Below are 15,325 nucleotides of genomic sequence, written 5' to 3' on the forward strand. Positions count from 1 at the left end.
ACAACCCGCCCGTGTTTGCACAGGACCGTTACAAGACAAGCCTGCGCGAGGACACGCTGCCGGGTTCGGAGGTATTGAAAGTGTCAGCCTCAGATGCCGACGCCGGCACCAACGCCCACATCACCTACAGTTTAGGGGAAATGCAGGATAAGGTGCTTCGGACATTCGTGGTGGATGCAGATAGTGGGTTGATAACGCTGCGGGAGGCTCTGGATTTCGAGGACATGCGGACATTCAGCCTGGATCTGGAGGCAAAGGATGGTGGCGGTCTGGTGGCTCATTGCAAGGTCGAGGTAGAGGTGCTGGACGTGAATGACAACGCGCCCGAGATCGAGATCCTGTCACTGTCGAGCCCCGTGCCCGAGGACGCGCCAGCCGGCACCGTGGTGGCCCTGCTGAAAGTCCGTGACCGGGACTCGGGCGAGAACGGTGAGGTGTCGTGCGAGCTGTCGGGAGAGGCGCCGCTGTCGATCGTGGCGTTGTCGGGCGGCTCGTACAAGGTGGTGACGGCGAGCGCGCTGGACCGCGAGCAGGCGTCCGAGCAGCGCGTGACGGTGGTGGCCCGGGACCGGGGCAGGCCGGCGCTATCGAGCACGGCGGAGCTGGTGCTGGAGGTGTCGGACGTGAACGACAACGCGCCGGTGTTCGAGGAGGCGGCGTACAGCGCCTACGTGCGGGAGAACAACGTGGCGGGCGCGCTGGTGCTGCGCGTGAGCGCGCGGGACGCGGACGCGGGCGCCAACGGGCGCGTGAGCTACTGGCTGGCGGGCGGCAGCGCGGGCGCGGCGGGCGCGGCGCCGCTCGTGTCGGTGGAGGCGCGGAGCGGCGCGGTGTACGCGCAGCGCTCCTGGACTACGAGCAGTGCCGCGAGTTCGCGGTGGCCGTGCGGGCGCAGGACGGCGGGGCGCCGGCGCGCAGCTCCACGGCCACGGTGCGCGTCTTCGTGCTCGACCAAAACGACAACGCGCCGCGGGTGCTCTACCCGCCGCCGGCGGCGGGAGGGGCTTCTTCGGTGGCGGCGGCTTTCGAGGTGGTGCCGCGGTCGGCCGAGGCCGGCTACCTGGTGGGCAAGGTGGTGGCGGTGGACGCGGACGCGGGGCGCAACGCGTGGCTGTCGTACGAGCTGGTGCAGGCGTCGGAGCCGGCGCTGTTCCGCGTGGGGCTGCAGAGCGGCGAGGTGCGCACGGCGCGGGCCGTGTCGGAGCGGGACGCGGCCAAGCAGCGGCTGGTGGCCGTGGTGAAGGACCACGGGCAGCCGGCGCTGTCGGCCACGGCCACGCTGCACGTGGTGCTGGCCGACAGCTTGCAGGAGGCGCTGCCGGAGCTGAGCGAGCGGCCGGCGGGCGCCGACGCGCCGGCCGAGCTGCAGTTCTACCTGGTGCTGGCGCTGGCGCTGCTGTCGGCGCTCTTCGTGCTCAGCGTGGCGCTGGCCGTGCTGGCGCGGCTGCGCCGGGCCGGGCCGCCCGCCGTGCTGCGCTGCCTGGGCGCGCAGCGCTTCTCGCTGGCCGGCGCCGCCTTCCCGCCCGACTTCTGCGAGGGCACCTTGCCCTACTCCTACAACCTGTGCGTGGCCGCGCCGGCCCGCGCCGCCGCCGAGACCGCTTGGCCGCCGCCGCCGCTGCCCATCCTGCCCGCCGAGGAGCTTCTGGCCGGGGAGCCCTGCGGGAAGCCGAGCCCGAGCAGCAGCGCCGTCGCGGGAGAGCCGCCCGCCGACCCTGATGCACCGCAGGTCTGTAAAGTCTCTCCCTCTTTCTCTGTCAACTTTTCCTAACGACGTGCTTCTGGCAGTGGGCTCTCTGGCTTTCTTTTATTTCTGGTTCAATTATTGCTGGTGGCTGTTTCCATAGGCGCGGGTAATAACTGCCCTGTTTTAGACAGCAGTCGGTTCGAACCCGCACTTCGTACCTCATGAACTGCCCCACATGTCGGCTCAGTTGGGAATTCTTGTCGCTGAACGTATGCAATAATGAGATTTTTCTGTCCTGATCCTTTCTTACCGTGTAGAGGCACTGCGACCTGTTTGTTATTTCGGAGTTTAAGGAAACTTGCTAGATGAAGGGGAAGTTGTTTCTCCCTAAGGAATATGTCTACCTTCCACCCTGTGCCGTCCCAGTTACAAGCTATATATATTAGATATATATGAGATCAGTTTATTTTATCAGAGCTTTATTTCTTTGGTTTTTTCTGCAATTATTTCTCTTTCAGAGTTTGTTGGTTCCTTCTTATTTAGTTTTCCTTAGCTGGCTTTTCTACAAAAAGACTGAGTGTGATCTAAGAAACAAATTCGCATGTTTTGTTTCTACTTCGTTCGTTGCTTGCTTGCTTTTTTCTGACCCATGTTTCATTTTCAGCTTTTTTGTCACCAAGTTTATACTTTCCTTGCTTGATAGCATTTCTCTCTAAGGCTGTGTTTAAAAATGGAGCACTAAGCCCTATGCAAAAGCAAGGCATTATGTTTGGGATGTAATGAAAAATTTCTAAGTACTGGTTGGAGGAGAGCAATGTAGGGTGATTCAGAGCAGCCTTGCATGTGCAAGTAAAAAGTAAAAAGCAGAGAGGGAAGGGCAGTACCTAGAATGTCTGCTTTTTGGCAGGAATCTTCAATGGTATGTGCAATAGGTCAGGCTTGGGAATCTACCATGGCTGGAGGTGTTTCAGTGTTGACGCTCGAGTGTTGACACAAAAAGCTCTGCGGCTGCAGGGAAGATGCTGTCCTTTTCTGCCATAAATGAGTAGGTTTAGAATACTCTGCACGCCGTATTATGAGAAATTTGTATGTAGAGATTATCGCAATCACATGAATATTTTCCCGTGCGGTAGAAAGAACATAACGCCAGGTCTCCGCTGTGCTGGACACGACATTTTCGTGGCGAGTGTCCCGTCTTTTTGAGTTTCCCGAGGGCGATGCAGGGCGGGCATCTCTCGGCAGCGCTCGATGCCTGCAGAGCCAGGAGAAAGCTGCGGGCGCCGCTGTTGACCGAGAGGAGCGAGAGGAAGGTCGGAGCGCCGCAGCCCCGCCCGCTGCGGACCGGCTCGATCGCTGGATCGCTGGATTCCTAGGTCTGAAAGAGGTCTGCTTCCGAACATCCCTGCGGTGCGGAGTCGGGATATAGCGAGGCGGAGGGGCCGGAGGCAGCGGCCGGGAGCGACAAGTCGTAGCCGAATCGGTGTGTGAGCCGAATAGCCGGCCGGCAGCGGGGATCTGACTGCGGTGTTGCGGTGCCGGCGGTGCGGCGGCGGAGATGTGCTCGGTGGGGAGGCGCTGGGGCCGGCGGCAGCGAGTCCTGCTCTGGGGCATCTTGCTGGTGGCCTGGGAGGCGGCGTGGGGGCAGCTGCGCTACTCGGTGCCCGAGGAGATGCCCAAGGGCTCGTTCGTGGGCGACGTGGCCAAAGACCTGGGGATGCAGCTGCCGGCGCTCCCAGACCGCGGTGTCCGAGTTGTCACTGAAGGTAGGACGCAGTATTTTGCTCTGCACGAAAAGACGGGACATTTAGTGACGGCCGAGAGGATCGACAGAGAGCAGTTGTGCCGGCTGGTGGAGAAATGCTTGCTGCGCTGTGAGCTGATAGTGGAGGGGGAAATGAAGTTTTATGAAATCGAAGTAGAAATCATGGATATTAACGACAACGCACCCAGCTTCAAAGAAATCGAACTGGAAGAGAGGATAAGCGAGACAACAGCCCCGGGATTGCGGTTTCCTCTCCCAGATGCTCACGATCCAGACTCGGGACAGAATTCCCTGCAGAGCTACGAGCTGAGCGGCGACGAGCACTTCTCGCTGGCCGTGCAGACGGGCCCCGGCGGGGATCAGCGTCCCGAGCTGGTGCTGGCGAAGGCGCTGGACCGGGAGGAGGCGGCGTTCCACGAGCTGGTGCTGAGGGCGAGCGACGGCGGCGATCCGGCCCGGACGGGCACGGCGCGGATCCGCGTGACGGTGCTGGACGCGAACGACAACGCGCCCGTGTTCAGCCAGGCGGAGTACACGGTGCGTGTGCCGGAGGACGTGCCCGTGGGCTCCGTCCTCGTCACCGTCACGGCCACCGACGCTGATGAGGGCTTGAATGGGGACGTGAAATATTCGATGAAGAAAGCCACGAACATGGCATCGGATATTTTCCATCTGGAGTCTGAGACGGGAGCGATCACGCTCGTGCAGATCCTGGACTTTGAGGAAGGTGACTACTACGAACTGAAGGTTCAGGCCCGCGATGGCGGTGGCCTTTTTGATACGACAAAAGTCGCGATCACTGTGACAGACATAAACGATAATGTGCCCGAGATCTCGGTGAGGTCTGTGCTGACTGAGATTTCGGAGGACTCCCCGACGGGGACTGTTGTGGCCCTGCTGCACGTGCACGACCGAGACTCTGGGGCTAACGGCGAGGTGCGCTGCTCGCTCGATGGGAGCCTCCCTTTCCGGCTGGAGAGCTCGCAGGGCAGCCACTACCGCGTGGTGACAGCGAGAGAGCTGGACCGCGAGCAGCAGTCGGAGTACAACGTGACGGTGCGGGCGGCCGACGGCGGGTGGCCGGCGCTGCAGAGCAGCACGGTGCTGGCGCTGCGGGTGCTGGACGTGAACGACAACGCGCCGGTGTTCGCGCAGGAGCGCTACAGCGCGCGGCTGCGGGAGAACAACGCGGCGGGCGCGCTGGTGCTGGTGGTGCGGGCGACGGACGCCGACTGGGGTGGGAACGCGCGCGTGCGGTACCGGCTGGCGGAGGGGCGGGTGCGGGGCGCGCCGCTGTCGTCGTACGTGTCGGTGCAGGCGGAGACGGGCGCGCTGTACGCGCTGCGCTCGTTCGACTACGAGCAGGTGCGCGAGGTGGGGCTGTGGGTGCGGGCGGAGGACGGCGGCTCGCCGGCGCTGAGCAGCAACGTGCTCGGTGCGGCTGCTGATCGTGGACGAGAACGACAACGCGCCGCAGGTGCTGTACTCCGCCGGCGGCGGGGCCGGGCGCAGGCTTGGGGGCGGGGGCGGGCTCGGGCTGGGCGGGCGTGGAGCTGGCGCCGCGCTCGGGCGAGCCCGGCGCGCTGGTGGCCAAGGTGGTGGCGGTGGACGCGGACGCGGGGCAGAACGCGTGGCTGTCGTACGAGCTGGCCAAGGCCACGGAGCCGGGGCTGTTCCGCGTGGGGCTGCACAGCGGCGAGGTGCGCACGGCGCGCTCGCCGCTGGCCCGCGACGCGGCGCGCCACAGCCTGCTGGTGCTGGTCAAGGACCACGGCCGGCCGGCGCTGTCGGCCACGGCCACGCTCAGCCTGGTGCTGGCCGACAGCGTGGCCGAGCTGCTGGCCGAGCTGGGCAGCGCGGCGCACGCAGAGGCGGCGCCGGCCGAGCCGGCCGCCAGCCTGACGCGCTGGCTCGTGCTGGCCGTGGCCGCCGTCTCCTGCCTCTTCCTCGCCTTCCTGCTGCTGCTGCTGGCGCTGCGCCTGAGGCGCTGGCGCCGCTCGCGCAGCAGCAGCAGCAGCAGCTGCTGGCCACGGCCGGCGCCGCCTTGCGCGGCGTGCCTGCCACGCACTTCGTGGGCATCGACGGCGTCCGCGCCTTCCTGCACTCCTACTCGCACGACGTGTCTCTCACGGCCGACTCGCGCAAGAGCCACCTGCGCTTCTCGGCCGCCAGCTGCTGCGACACCCTGCCGGCCCGCCCGCCGCCCGACGAGCCCGCGCCGCTGCTCGGCGACGAGGAACCTACGGGCGACCGTCCCACCGACCCCGCCCCTCCGCCGGTGAGTTCCTCTGGCCAGTTTGTCTCTATGAAGAGACCGTGTAGTGAAGTTTGCTGACAGCGCTGGCAGAGGTTCGTACATTGGCACTCTGTGGGCTATTGACAGGTGGACGTAGGGTTCTTGCTCAGTCTCCCAGGTTGTTGGGCAGGCAGGTGTAGTGAGCGCTGATGGTGGCTGGAAGTTCGAGTGAGGCTTTGTGGTTTCATCACGCTCCCAGTTGTTTCTGTGCCCTGACATATGTAACACTCGTGTTCCTTTCAGTATTAGCTCTTCTATCCAGATGTGTTTCCTTATTAGCAAATTGTAGTTTGTGTTCTTTACAGGCTCAGGAGTCTTCCCAAAGGCAGATGCACTTGATTTGGGTGAGGTTCTCTAGATAGTAATTTTGACAGCTCCCTGAGTGACTTTGCTGCTCATCATTTGCACTCTTCTCAACCTTTAGGTGTCTCTGTTATATCTAGTGGTATCAGTACGAAACGTCTTTGCATTCATCCTCTTTGTGTTCTGTGTAGGGGAATGGGCCAGGCAAAAACTAGTCTGCTGATGATGTCTGTGTACCTGTTATGAATATGGAGGATCACGTTGAAAAAGTTGTGGGTGGCTGCACGTGGAGAAGGAAATGCAGGAGGGAATGGCAGGGGTGTTTTGCTGATTTTTTGTCTTTTGAGGTTGAGCCATGTTGAATGGGGCTAGATGTGCCTTGGCTATAAAATACATATCATGGCAAGAACTTGTATGAGTGCAAGGGGGGAGATTCAAGGTGCAGAGGGAGATGTGAGAGGGTGATTGCCCCTATACAGACACTCATTGACCCACTGAGAACATCTGCATACATCCACTGGAGCACTGCTCCTCTTTTCCTTTTAGAAACCTTTGAGGTTTCTTCACAGAAGATCAGTGAGCAGACAAATGTATCTCCGTGCAGAAATGTAAAGATATCTGTGTGAAGTCAGTGGATTGAAAAGAAATGGTCTGGGAAACTGGGCCTTATGTGCCATGTCCTTGTAACTTAGATGGGTCAAAGAGCATCCTGGATAATGTGATGGGTCAGGGATTTGAGTCCTGGGAGCTGTGCTGAAGGATCTGTTGAAGGACACAAGAGAGTACTTTTCTTGTTTTCTGGTTTATTATGCACCCGTTGTACCTTGCATTGTGAGGTTTTCCTTCCCAAACTGTTTGCAGGAAGACATGTATTCCAGTTGTATGGAGAGCCCTGTGACGTTCTTTGTTTGTGTTTGCATGTTGTCATAATTACATAACTGCACAGCTTAATTATGTGCGTATGACAAAGGTCATGTGGGAGCTTTGGGAAAAGCAAGCTGCGTGTTCACTTCCTAGTAAACAACTGAAATAATTTCTTACTCTTATTACATAATCTAAAAGAGTGTTCTGAACTCTTAATTTCTGCAATAGTTAACTATCTACCTTTCTCCTTTGGTGATCTCAAGATGGGCCTTAGTCACTCTCTTAAAGGGTGCGTAAAATCAGATCTGTTACATTTGCCTGCATGTTACATTTGTTGCCTTTCCTATTTACATCTGGAAAGAGAAAGCCTTTCGTAGACATGTTTCTTTCAAATGTCATTGTAAGAAATTCTCTTGCTTGTCACATGCAAAGGGTGAGAAGGCAAAGATTATCCATAGTAAGGAAACATTGTCTGAGCAACGTTTCTTTTTGAGGGGTCTTTCTGTCAATTTTGAAGATCTTTGATAGCCATGTGAAGAGCTGTGAAGAGTCTGAGGAGAGTGTTGTGTGTGAGGAGGTGCTGATGGAGACATGACATGTGTTTTGCTGATTTCCAGGTTTGGACCTTTTCCATCTGAAAAGAGGTCAGAAGGAATCCTATTTTTTGACATTGCACGGTTTGGACTCAAATGGCCAAGTTTTGGGTTTAACACATCCTACATTATGAGTGGTAGAGCTTTCATAGAGCCCTTGTGTGTGGTTTCCTTTGAGCTGATATTTGATGACTGTTTTTTTCATTGAGCTGCTGACTGCTTTTGACCAGTATAACATTTTAGAGTTATAAAAATTATTGGAATGAGCAGGATTATATTTTTTGGGATGCTTGGGATCTAAGTGAGTCTGTGGTTCATACACTTCTGATGGTTTCTCACTCTTGCTGTGCTTTTTTTGGTTTGTTTTTTGCTTCATGTCAAGAAATAAAGCTGGGCCTCCTTGTGCCTGGCAATCCTGTGAATAAACCAAAACTATTAAAGCTTCTGAGGAGCAGGTCAGATATTTCAGTACTCCTGTGGAAATAGGAGTTATTTAATGTGGCTCAGGGATTATCTAATTGCTCTCTACAACTACTTCAAAGGAGGTGATAAGTGAGGTGGAAGTTGGTCTCTTCTGCCATGTCTTAAGGGAAAGAAGGACAGAAAATTATCTTAAGTTGTACCACAGGAGATCCAGGTGGGATATTTGATTTTGTTTGTTTCTCTGAAAGAGTGATCAGACATTGGAATAACTTGACCAGGGAGGTGGTGGAGTCACCACCTCTGGAAGTGTTTGAGAAGCCTCTGGATGTGGCACTTGGGTTTAGGATTGATTATGGTAGTGCTGGGCTGAGGGTTGGACCAGATGATCTTGAAGGTCTCTTTCAACTTTTGATTCTGTGCTTCAGTGTGAAACACCAAAAGACATCTTATAAAGGCCAGGGTGGGAGAGAAGTTCTTCTCCATACACTGAAGGTAGACATCACCTAAGATAAACACTTTGATAAAATATTTTTCCCTAAAATGGGGCTGAATGAAAGGCTCTTTTCCCTGGAGCTGCCATGTAGACAGAAGTTGGGTATTGTCCACGGAGCAACCAAAGGCTATGAATGTAGAGACAGGAGGTGGAGAGGCTGGATTTGAATGAGGAAAATGGGTGGGTCAGTGTGGGTTTGACTGGGCAACGGTTTGATTTCATGCCTGGTGTCGAGGTCTCTGGCATGTTTTATATGATCCATTTGTATCTCTGTGGGACAGAGTGATGTAGAGTTTCTTCACAATTGCCATCAGACTTTCTTTCAAGACTTTGTTCAAGACTCCTGTAAGGTCGTGGTCTTTTAATGCACTTCTAGTCAGTGCTTCTGCCTTTGATCCAGTCACTGTGGTTTGGCAGCAAATAGTTCCTTCAGCCACCTAGGGCAGAATTTTGTGTGTGAGGAACATGAAGAAAAAGGGAATTTGCTGTAATTTCTCAGAAGGTAAAGCTTGACAGAGGGGCCCATGATGAAGTGCTTGATACTTGTGAGAGGTGAGCAGGCCACTTCTGAGAATTGCTGAAAGCTGATGACTCTTACTAAAAATGAATCCTGTAACTAGGTAGTCCGGTGTAAGACTTCAGGTCTGCACTTGCAACTTGAGACCTCAGTGACTTCCAAGTGCTTGCAGAGTTGAATTCCAGTGAAGACCATGATGACTTCCCACTGAGGTTCTCTGATCACTCCTTGTCTCCTGATGCTTCCCTGCCTTGCTTCTCTGCTTTACATTTTTGGGGTTTGTTTCTTAGTTTCACATGTCTGTGGGTTTCTTTGTGATTATCAACATTGCTTCATTCAGCAATGCATCGTGTGTTAGTGCCTCTTGTTCGTGGTACAGCAGGTGTGAAAGGCAGGAGTTGTGAAGGTGTCCCTGAGTTCTATTGGATGTCAGGACGAATTGATGTAAACATGAGAAGGCAGAGATGCCAACTGGAGAGACCTTGATAGGCTGGAGGAGTGGGCCTGTGGAAACATCATGAAGTTCAACAAGGCCAAGGGAAAGGTCCTACACCTGGGTCATGGTAATCTCCAGTTTAAATAGAGTAGGAGATTGGAACAGCCTTGCAGAAAACTACATGGGGTTATTGGTGGGTAATAAAATGGGACATAGTCAAGCAAAATACACTTGCTGCTCAGGAATCGAATTGTATTCTCTGCTACCTAACAAGTATTATGGCCAGCAGGCCATAAACTGTGAAGCCTTTTTGTGAGACCCCAGGGACTGCATGCAGATCTGGGGCCGATATTCCAAAAACACATGGACTTGCTAGAGTCCCCAGAACGACCACAGAAATGGTCTGAGGCTGGACCATCTCTTCAACGAAGAAGAGCTGAAGGAGTTTGTGTCCTTAAACATGGAGAAAGAAACCTCTGTGTAAAATAGTTTTGCCTTTGCAATTTATAAAGTGTGCTACAAGTGGAAAGATGGACAGAACCTTTTAATCAGGGCCTGTAGTGACAGGACAAGTACAAGGGTTTTCATTTTCCAGAGAACTTATGGGTATTCCTCTAGGTAAAGAGAATGTTGGATAAAGTTTTGAGTGATTTAGTCTTGTGGAAAGTATTCTTGCGCATGGCAGAGCTGGGGATTGAATGACCTTGAAAGAACCCTTCCAACTGAAATCATTGTTTGAATGTATGAAGTGTGGCTTTGCACTTTCCTGTTGTCAGTCCCTCAAGTATGGAGATGAAATAAAGGACGTTTCAAGAATCATACACAAAAAAAGAGTAACTGTTATTGTGCTACCTTAGCACAGAGATCATTTCAATTGCTTTAGGCTAATCCATTTCTCAGATTAATTCATCCCAGGTAATGAATTCAGCAGTACTCAAGAGATCTAACACAGTGCAAAAATGCTCTTGAAGTCTTCCCTCTACTATCGTTTATTGCTCCTATTAATTGCTCCTGGTTTTATTAAGAGCAGCTGAGTTCCTTCCTTTATCTCTCTTATAAGAATATTTAGGAATATTTGCATCTGATTCTTCATTGTGATAACGACCTAAAACCAACCGACAGCGCATTCCCAGTTATAAAGGCCTTAGAGAACACATTAAGCAGGTCCTGCTTTGATTGCTGATTGGAATCGAGGCGGGACCCCAGCGCGGCCCAAATGCGGCTGCAGTGCTGCGGCGGCGCCTCCGGGTGTCGCTGTTGGCCGCCGCCGAGCGGCGCTGGAGCCGCAGCCGCCGCCGCCGCAGCGTCCTGCCCCCGCAGGCTGCTCGCTCGCCCGGCCAGTGGCGGCCAGAGCGGCAGCGGCACGGGCAGCAGAGGCGAGAGGCGGCCAGAGCGGGCAGCGGCGGCGTCCGAGGCGGCGGCGGCGGCCCCTGCGCTCGCTGCTTCGAGCGGCTGCGAGGGAGGCAGGGCAGCGGCAGGAGCCGTCCGAGCGCCGAGAGCCGGCGCTGCCGACAATGGCGGGCGGGCGGAGGCAGAGCGGCGGGCCGGCCGGCGGGCGAGCGCTGCTGCTGCCCGCTGTGCTGCTGTGCCTGTGCTGCCGGGCGGCGCCGGAGCGGCTCCGCTACGCCATCCCCGAGGAGCTGCCCACGGGCTCGCTCGTGGGGCCGCTGGCACGGGACCTGGGGCTCAGCCCGGACGAGCTGCCGGCGCGCAAGCTGCGGCTCAGCGAGGAGAAGCAATACTTCACCGTGAGCGAGGAGAACGGGAACCTGTACGTGAGTGAGAGGCTGGACCGGGAGGAGCTGTGCGGCGAGTCGGCGTCCTGCTCCGTCAGCTTCGAGGCGCTGGTGCACAACCCGCTCAATGTTTTCCACATCGAGGTGGCCATTGAGGACGTGAATGACAACTCCCCGGCCTTCAGGAAAGCTGCTCTGGAACTCGAGATCGGTGAATGGACACTTCCGGGTGCTCGTTTTGCTCTGGAGATGGCCCGCGACGCGGACGTGGGCAGCAACTCTCTGCTGACTTACGAACTCAGCAGCAACCCGTCCTTCTCTCTGGCTATGAAGGAGAACCCGGATAGAAGTCAGCAACCTGAATTAGTGCTAGAGAGAGTGTTGGACCGAGAGAAGCAGAGTTCCTTTGAGCTGGTTCTTACTGCAGTGGATGGCGGGGATCCCGCGAGGTCCGGGACGGTTCAGGTTCGAGTCAACGTGACGGACGCCAACGACAACCCACCTGTGTTCAGCAAAACATTGTACGAGTCGCGAGTGGCGGAGAATCTGCCGGCGGGGTCGCTGGTGCTGCAGGTGCGGGCAACGGATGCGGACGCGGGGTCCAATGGGCGGGTCTCCTACTCCTTCGGCAACGTCCCGGACTCCGTCAGCACTTTATTTTCTGTCGACATCGAGAGTGGTGAGGTCAGGACTGCGGGTCCCCTCGATTTCGAGGAGAAGAGTAAGTACAGCTTCGGCCTGGAGGCGACGGACGGAGGTGGGCTCACCGGGCACTGTCAAGTGCAGATACACATCACGGACGAGAACGACAACGCACCCGAGATCACGATTCTGTCGCTGTCGAGCCCCGTGCCCGAGGACGCGCCGGCTGGCACCGTGGTGGCCCTGCTGAAAGTCCGTGACCGGGACTCCGGCGAGAACGGTGAGGTGTCGTGCGAGCTGTCGGGAGAGGCGCCGCTGTCGATCGTGGCGTCGTCGGGCGGCTCGTACAAGGTGGTGACGGCGAGCGCGCTGGACCGCGAGCAGGCGTCCGAGCAGCGCGTGACGGTGGTGGCCCGGGACCGGGGCAGGCCGGCGCTGTGGAGCACGGCGGAGCTGGTGCTGGAGGTGTCGGACGTGAACGACAACGCGCCGGTGTTCGAGGAGGCGGCGTACAGCGCCTACGTGCGGGAGAACAACGTGGCGGGCGCGCTGGTGCTGCGCGTGAGCGCGCGGGACGCGGACGCGGGCGCCAACGGGCGCGTGAGCTACTGGCTGGCGGGCGGCAGCGCGGGCGCGGCGGGCGCGGCGCCGCTCGTGTCGGTGGAGGCGCGGAGCGGCGCGGTGTACGCGCAGCGCTCCTTGGACTACGAGCAGTGCCGCGAGTTCGCGGTGGCCGTGCGGGCGCAGGACGGCGGGGCGCCGGCGCGCAGCTCCACGGCCACGGTGCGCGTCTTCGTGCTCGACCAAAACGACAACGCGCCGCGGGTGCTCTACCCGCCGCCGGCGGCGGGAGGGGCTTCTTCGGTGGCGGCGGCTTTCGAGGTGGTGCCGCGGTCGGCCGAGGCCGGCTACCTGGTGGGCAAGGTGGTGGCGGTGGACGCGGACGCGGGGCGCAACGCGTGGCTGTCGTACGAGCTGGTGCAGGCGTCGGAGCCGGCGCTGTTCCGCGTGGGGCTGCAGAGCGGCGAGGTGCGCACGGCGCGGGCCGTGTCGGAGCGGGACGCGGCCAAGCAGCGGCTGGTGGCCGTGGTGAAGGACCACGGGCAGCCGGCGCTGTCGGCCACGGCCACGCTGCACGTGGTGCTGGCCGACAGCTTGCAGGAGGCGCTGCCGGAGCTGAGCGAGCGGCCGGCGGGCGCCGACGCGCCGGCCGAGCTGCAGTTCTACCTGGTGCTGGCGCTGGCGCTGCTGTCGGCGCTCTTCGTGCTCAGCGTGGCGCTGGCCGTGCTGGCGCGGCTGCGCCGGGCCGGGCCGCCCGCCGTGCTGCGCTGCCTGGGCGCGCAGCGCTTCTCGCTGGCCGGCGCCGCCTTCCCGCCCGACTTCTGCGAGGGCACCTTGCCCTACTCCTACAACCTGTGCGTGGCCGCGCCGGCCCGCGCCGCCGCCGAGGCCGCTTGGCCGCCGCCGCCGCTGCCCATCCTGCCCGCCGAGGAGCTTCTGGCCGGGGAGCCCTGCGGGAAGCCGAGCCCGAGCAGCAGCGCCGTCGCGGGAGAGCCGCCCAAAGACCCCGACGCACCGCAGGTCTGTAAACCCCTTCACTCCTTGCTTTCTGAAGTTTTCCTAAGGGTGTACAGGTGGCAGTGGGCTCTTGGGATTCGTGGCTGTTCTGGTCCAGCTAGTTACAGTCGCTGTTTCCATAGGCGCGGTTAATAACTCTGCTCCATTTTAGGCAGTAACGTAGCGACAGCACCTCTTTGTTCATATGCTCAGGTTTTTCTGCAAATCTTGTGTTGTGTGAAATAGTAAGGGTTAATCTTCTTCTCTCTGAGCTTTTCCTAACGACGTGCTGGCGACCTTTCTCTCCTGGACTTTGTTTCTGTTGTTTTGTTCTTGATGCCGGTGATTGTTTCCATAGAAGCGGGTAGTAACTCTACCCCGTTTGAAGCAGCCGGCGTTGCGAAACGGCACTTTCTCCCTCCTGAGTTGTCACAGATGTCGGTTCAGCTTGTAGGTGGCTGTCGTTAAACTTACGCTGCATAAAAATGTAGAGGACTTGTTTGCTAACATGTTTTGCTTTCCTTCAATATCTTCTCAGAGCAGTAATGCGGCAATGACGTCTCTTTGTTCAGCTTTGTTCAGGTTTTTCTCCAAATAGTATGTGAAATAGTATGGATTACTAACGGTGAAGGTGCATATTTCGTTTTAGAAAGAGATTTTCTAATTCTACATGACGGAGTTGGGAATGTGATTGTCTCGGTGATTTTTCCTTCCTGATCTTTGTTTGCCGAATACATGCACTGCGATCTTTTTGTTGGTTAAAGATTTTTTTTTTATTTTAAATTGTTTCGTAGTTTTAAGGAAACATGACTAGACGAAGGACGAATATTCTTTCCTATTCTTTCCTGCCTTCCACCTTGTGCCCTCCCATCTTTTAGTGTAAGAGAGCAGCAGAAATGGCAGCAATGGAGAAATCATTATTATCATCTCCGATCAGTCTCTTTTTATCGGAATTTTATTTGTTCTCTTTCTGTTGTTATTTCTCATTAAGAATTTCATCATGTGTGGCAGTTCCCTCTTGTTTACCAGTCCTCAACGGAATTTTCTACAACGACACTGAATAAGCTTTAAGAAAGAAATTCGTGTAGGTTTTCTTTTTGTTGGTGTTGTTCGTTGGTTGATCTGTTTGGTTTTGCCTGTCTTATTAATATTTTAATTTTTTTCATCAATAAATTATACATTCCTTAGTTATAGTTTTCTAGCTAAGGCTGTACTTAAGAAAGGAGCACTAAGTTTTATAAGCATGGCCTGTTGTGTAAGGCTGTAATCAAAACTACGGAAGCAGTGATTGGAAGAGGGAAAAAAAGTAGGCTGATTCAGAGCAGCCTCGGATGTTCAGATGAAAAATAGGAAAATAAGGAAAGCCAGGGAAAGACGGAAAGCCAGTCTCTAGAATGGCTTTTGAGGAGGGATCTTCATCGCTGTTGTGAGCACTTTTTCTGGGTCTGGGAATCTACCTTGGCTGCAGGCGTTCGAGTATGACACCTACTGAAAAAAACTAAACCATGATCCATATAAAAAGCTCTGCAGTTACAGAGAAGATGCTGTGCTTTCCTACCACAGAGTGGTCAATACGTAATACTCTGCACGCCATATTAAGAGAACTTTGTATCTAGAGATTATCACAGTCACATGAGTATTTTCCCGTGCTGTAGAAAGAACATAACGCCAGGTCTCCGCTGTGCTGGACCCGACATTTCCGCGGCAAATGTGCCGTCTCTTTGAGCGTCCTCTTGGCAAGGCAGGGCGGGCATCTCTCGGCAGCGCTCGGTGCCTGCAGTGCCGGGAGGAGGCTGCGGGCGCCGCTGTTGACCGAGAGGAGAGAGAGGAAGGTCGGAGCCGCTGCAGCCCCGCCCGCTGCGGACCGGCTCGATCACCGGATCGCTGGATTCCTGGATCGGCGGCCGGGCAGTCTGTGATAGTCTCCTCGCTGCGGAACCGCTCTGCAGCGAGGCGGAGAGCCCGGCGGCAGCAGCCGGAAGCGGCTGACAGAGTTGTAGCGTGAGCCTGATCGGT

The 15,325-nt window shown here is 56.4% G+C and overlaps 2 protein-coding genes across 2 annotated transcripts; both read left to right on the plus strand.

The window, feature by feature from the left end:
* Positions 1-3,242: 3,242 nt before the first annotated feature.
* On the plus strand, positions 3,243-7,507 carry LOC126638529 (protocadherin gamma-A10-like). The gene is made up of 4 exons (XM_050312486.1): positions 3,243-4,884; positions 4,962-5,419; positions 5,455-5,727; positions 7,430-7,507. Exons 1-4 carry the CDS (start codon positions 3,243-3,245, stop codon positions 7,505-7,507), a joined length of 2,451 nt encoding a protein of 816 aa, XP_050168443.1.
* Positions 7,508-10,888: 3,381 nt separating this feature from the next.
* LOC126638530 (protocadherin gamma-B5-like) lies at positions 10,889-15,314 on the plus strand. The gene is made up of 2 exons (XM_050312487.1): positions 10,889-13,333; positions 15,051-15,314. Exons 1-2 carry the CDS (start codon positions 10,889-10,891, stop codon positions 15,312-15,314), a joined length of 2,709 nt encoding a protein of 902 aa, XP_050168444.1.
* The last annotated feature ends 11 nt before the right edge of the window (positions 15,315-15,325 follow it).

Source organism: Myiozetetes cayanensis, unplaced genomic scaffold (genome assembly GCF_022539395.1).
Source record: "Myiozetetes cayanensis isolate MyiCay16 unplaced genomic scaffold, myiCay2020 scf17, whole genome shotgun sequence".
Lineage (NCBI taxonomy): Eukaryota > Metazoa > Chordata > Aves > Passeriformes > Tyrannidae > Myiozetetes > Myiozetetes cayanensis.

Bases quoted from the DNA above. Each gene is read 5' to 3' on its own strand.
- LOC126638529 (XM_050312486.1), top strand. From the start codon at position 3,243: ATGTGCTCGGTGGGGAGGCGCTGGGGCCGGCGGCAGCGAGTCCTGCTC. The intron at 4,885-4,961 runs GTGCGGCTGCTG...GGCCGGGCGCAG, and splicing joins GCTGAGCAGCAACGTGCTCG to GCTTGGGGGCGGGGGCGGGC. The intron at 5,728-7,429 runs GTGAGTTCCTCT...TCAATTTTGAAG, and splicing joins CCGACCCCGCCCCTCCGCCG to ATCTTTGATAGCCATGTGAA.
- LOC126638530 (XM_050312487.1), top strand. From the start codon at position 10,889: ATGGCGGGCGGGCGGAGGCAGAGCGGCGGGCCGGCCGGCGGGCGAGCG. The intron at 13,334-15,050 runs GTCTGTAAACCC...CCTCTTGGCAAG, and splicing joins AAGACCCCGACGCACCGCAG to GCAGGGCGGGCATCTCTCGG.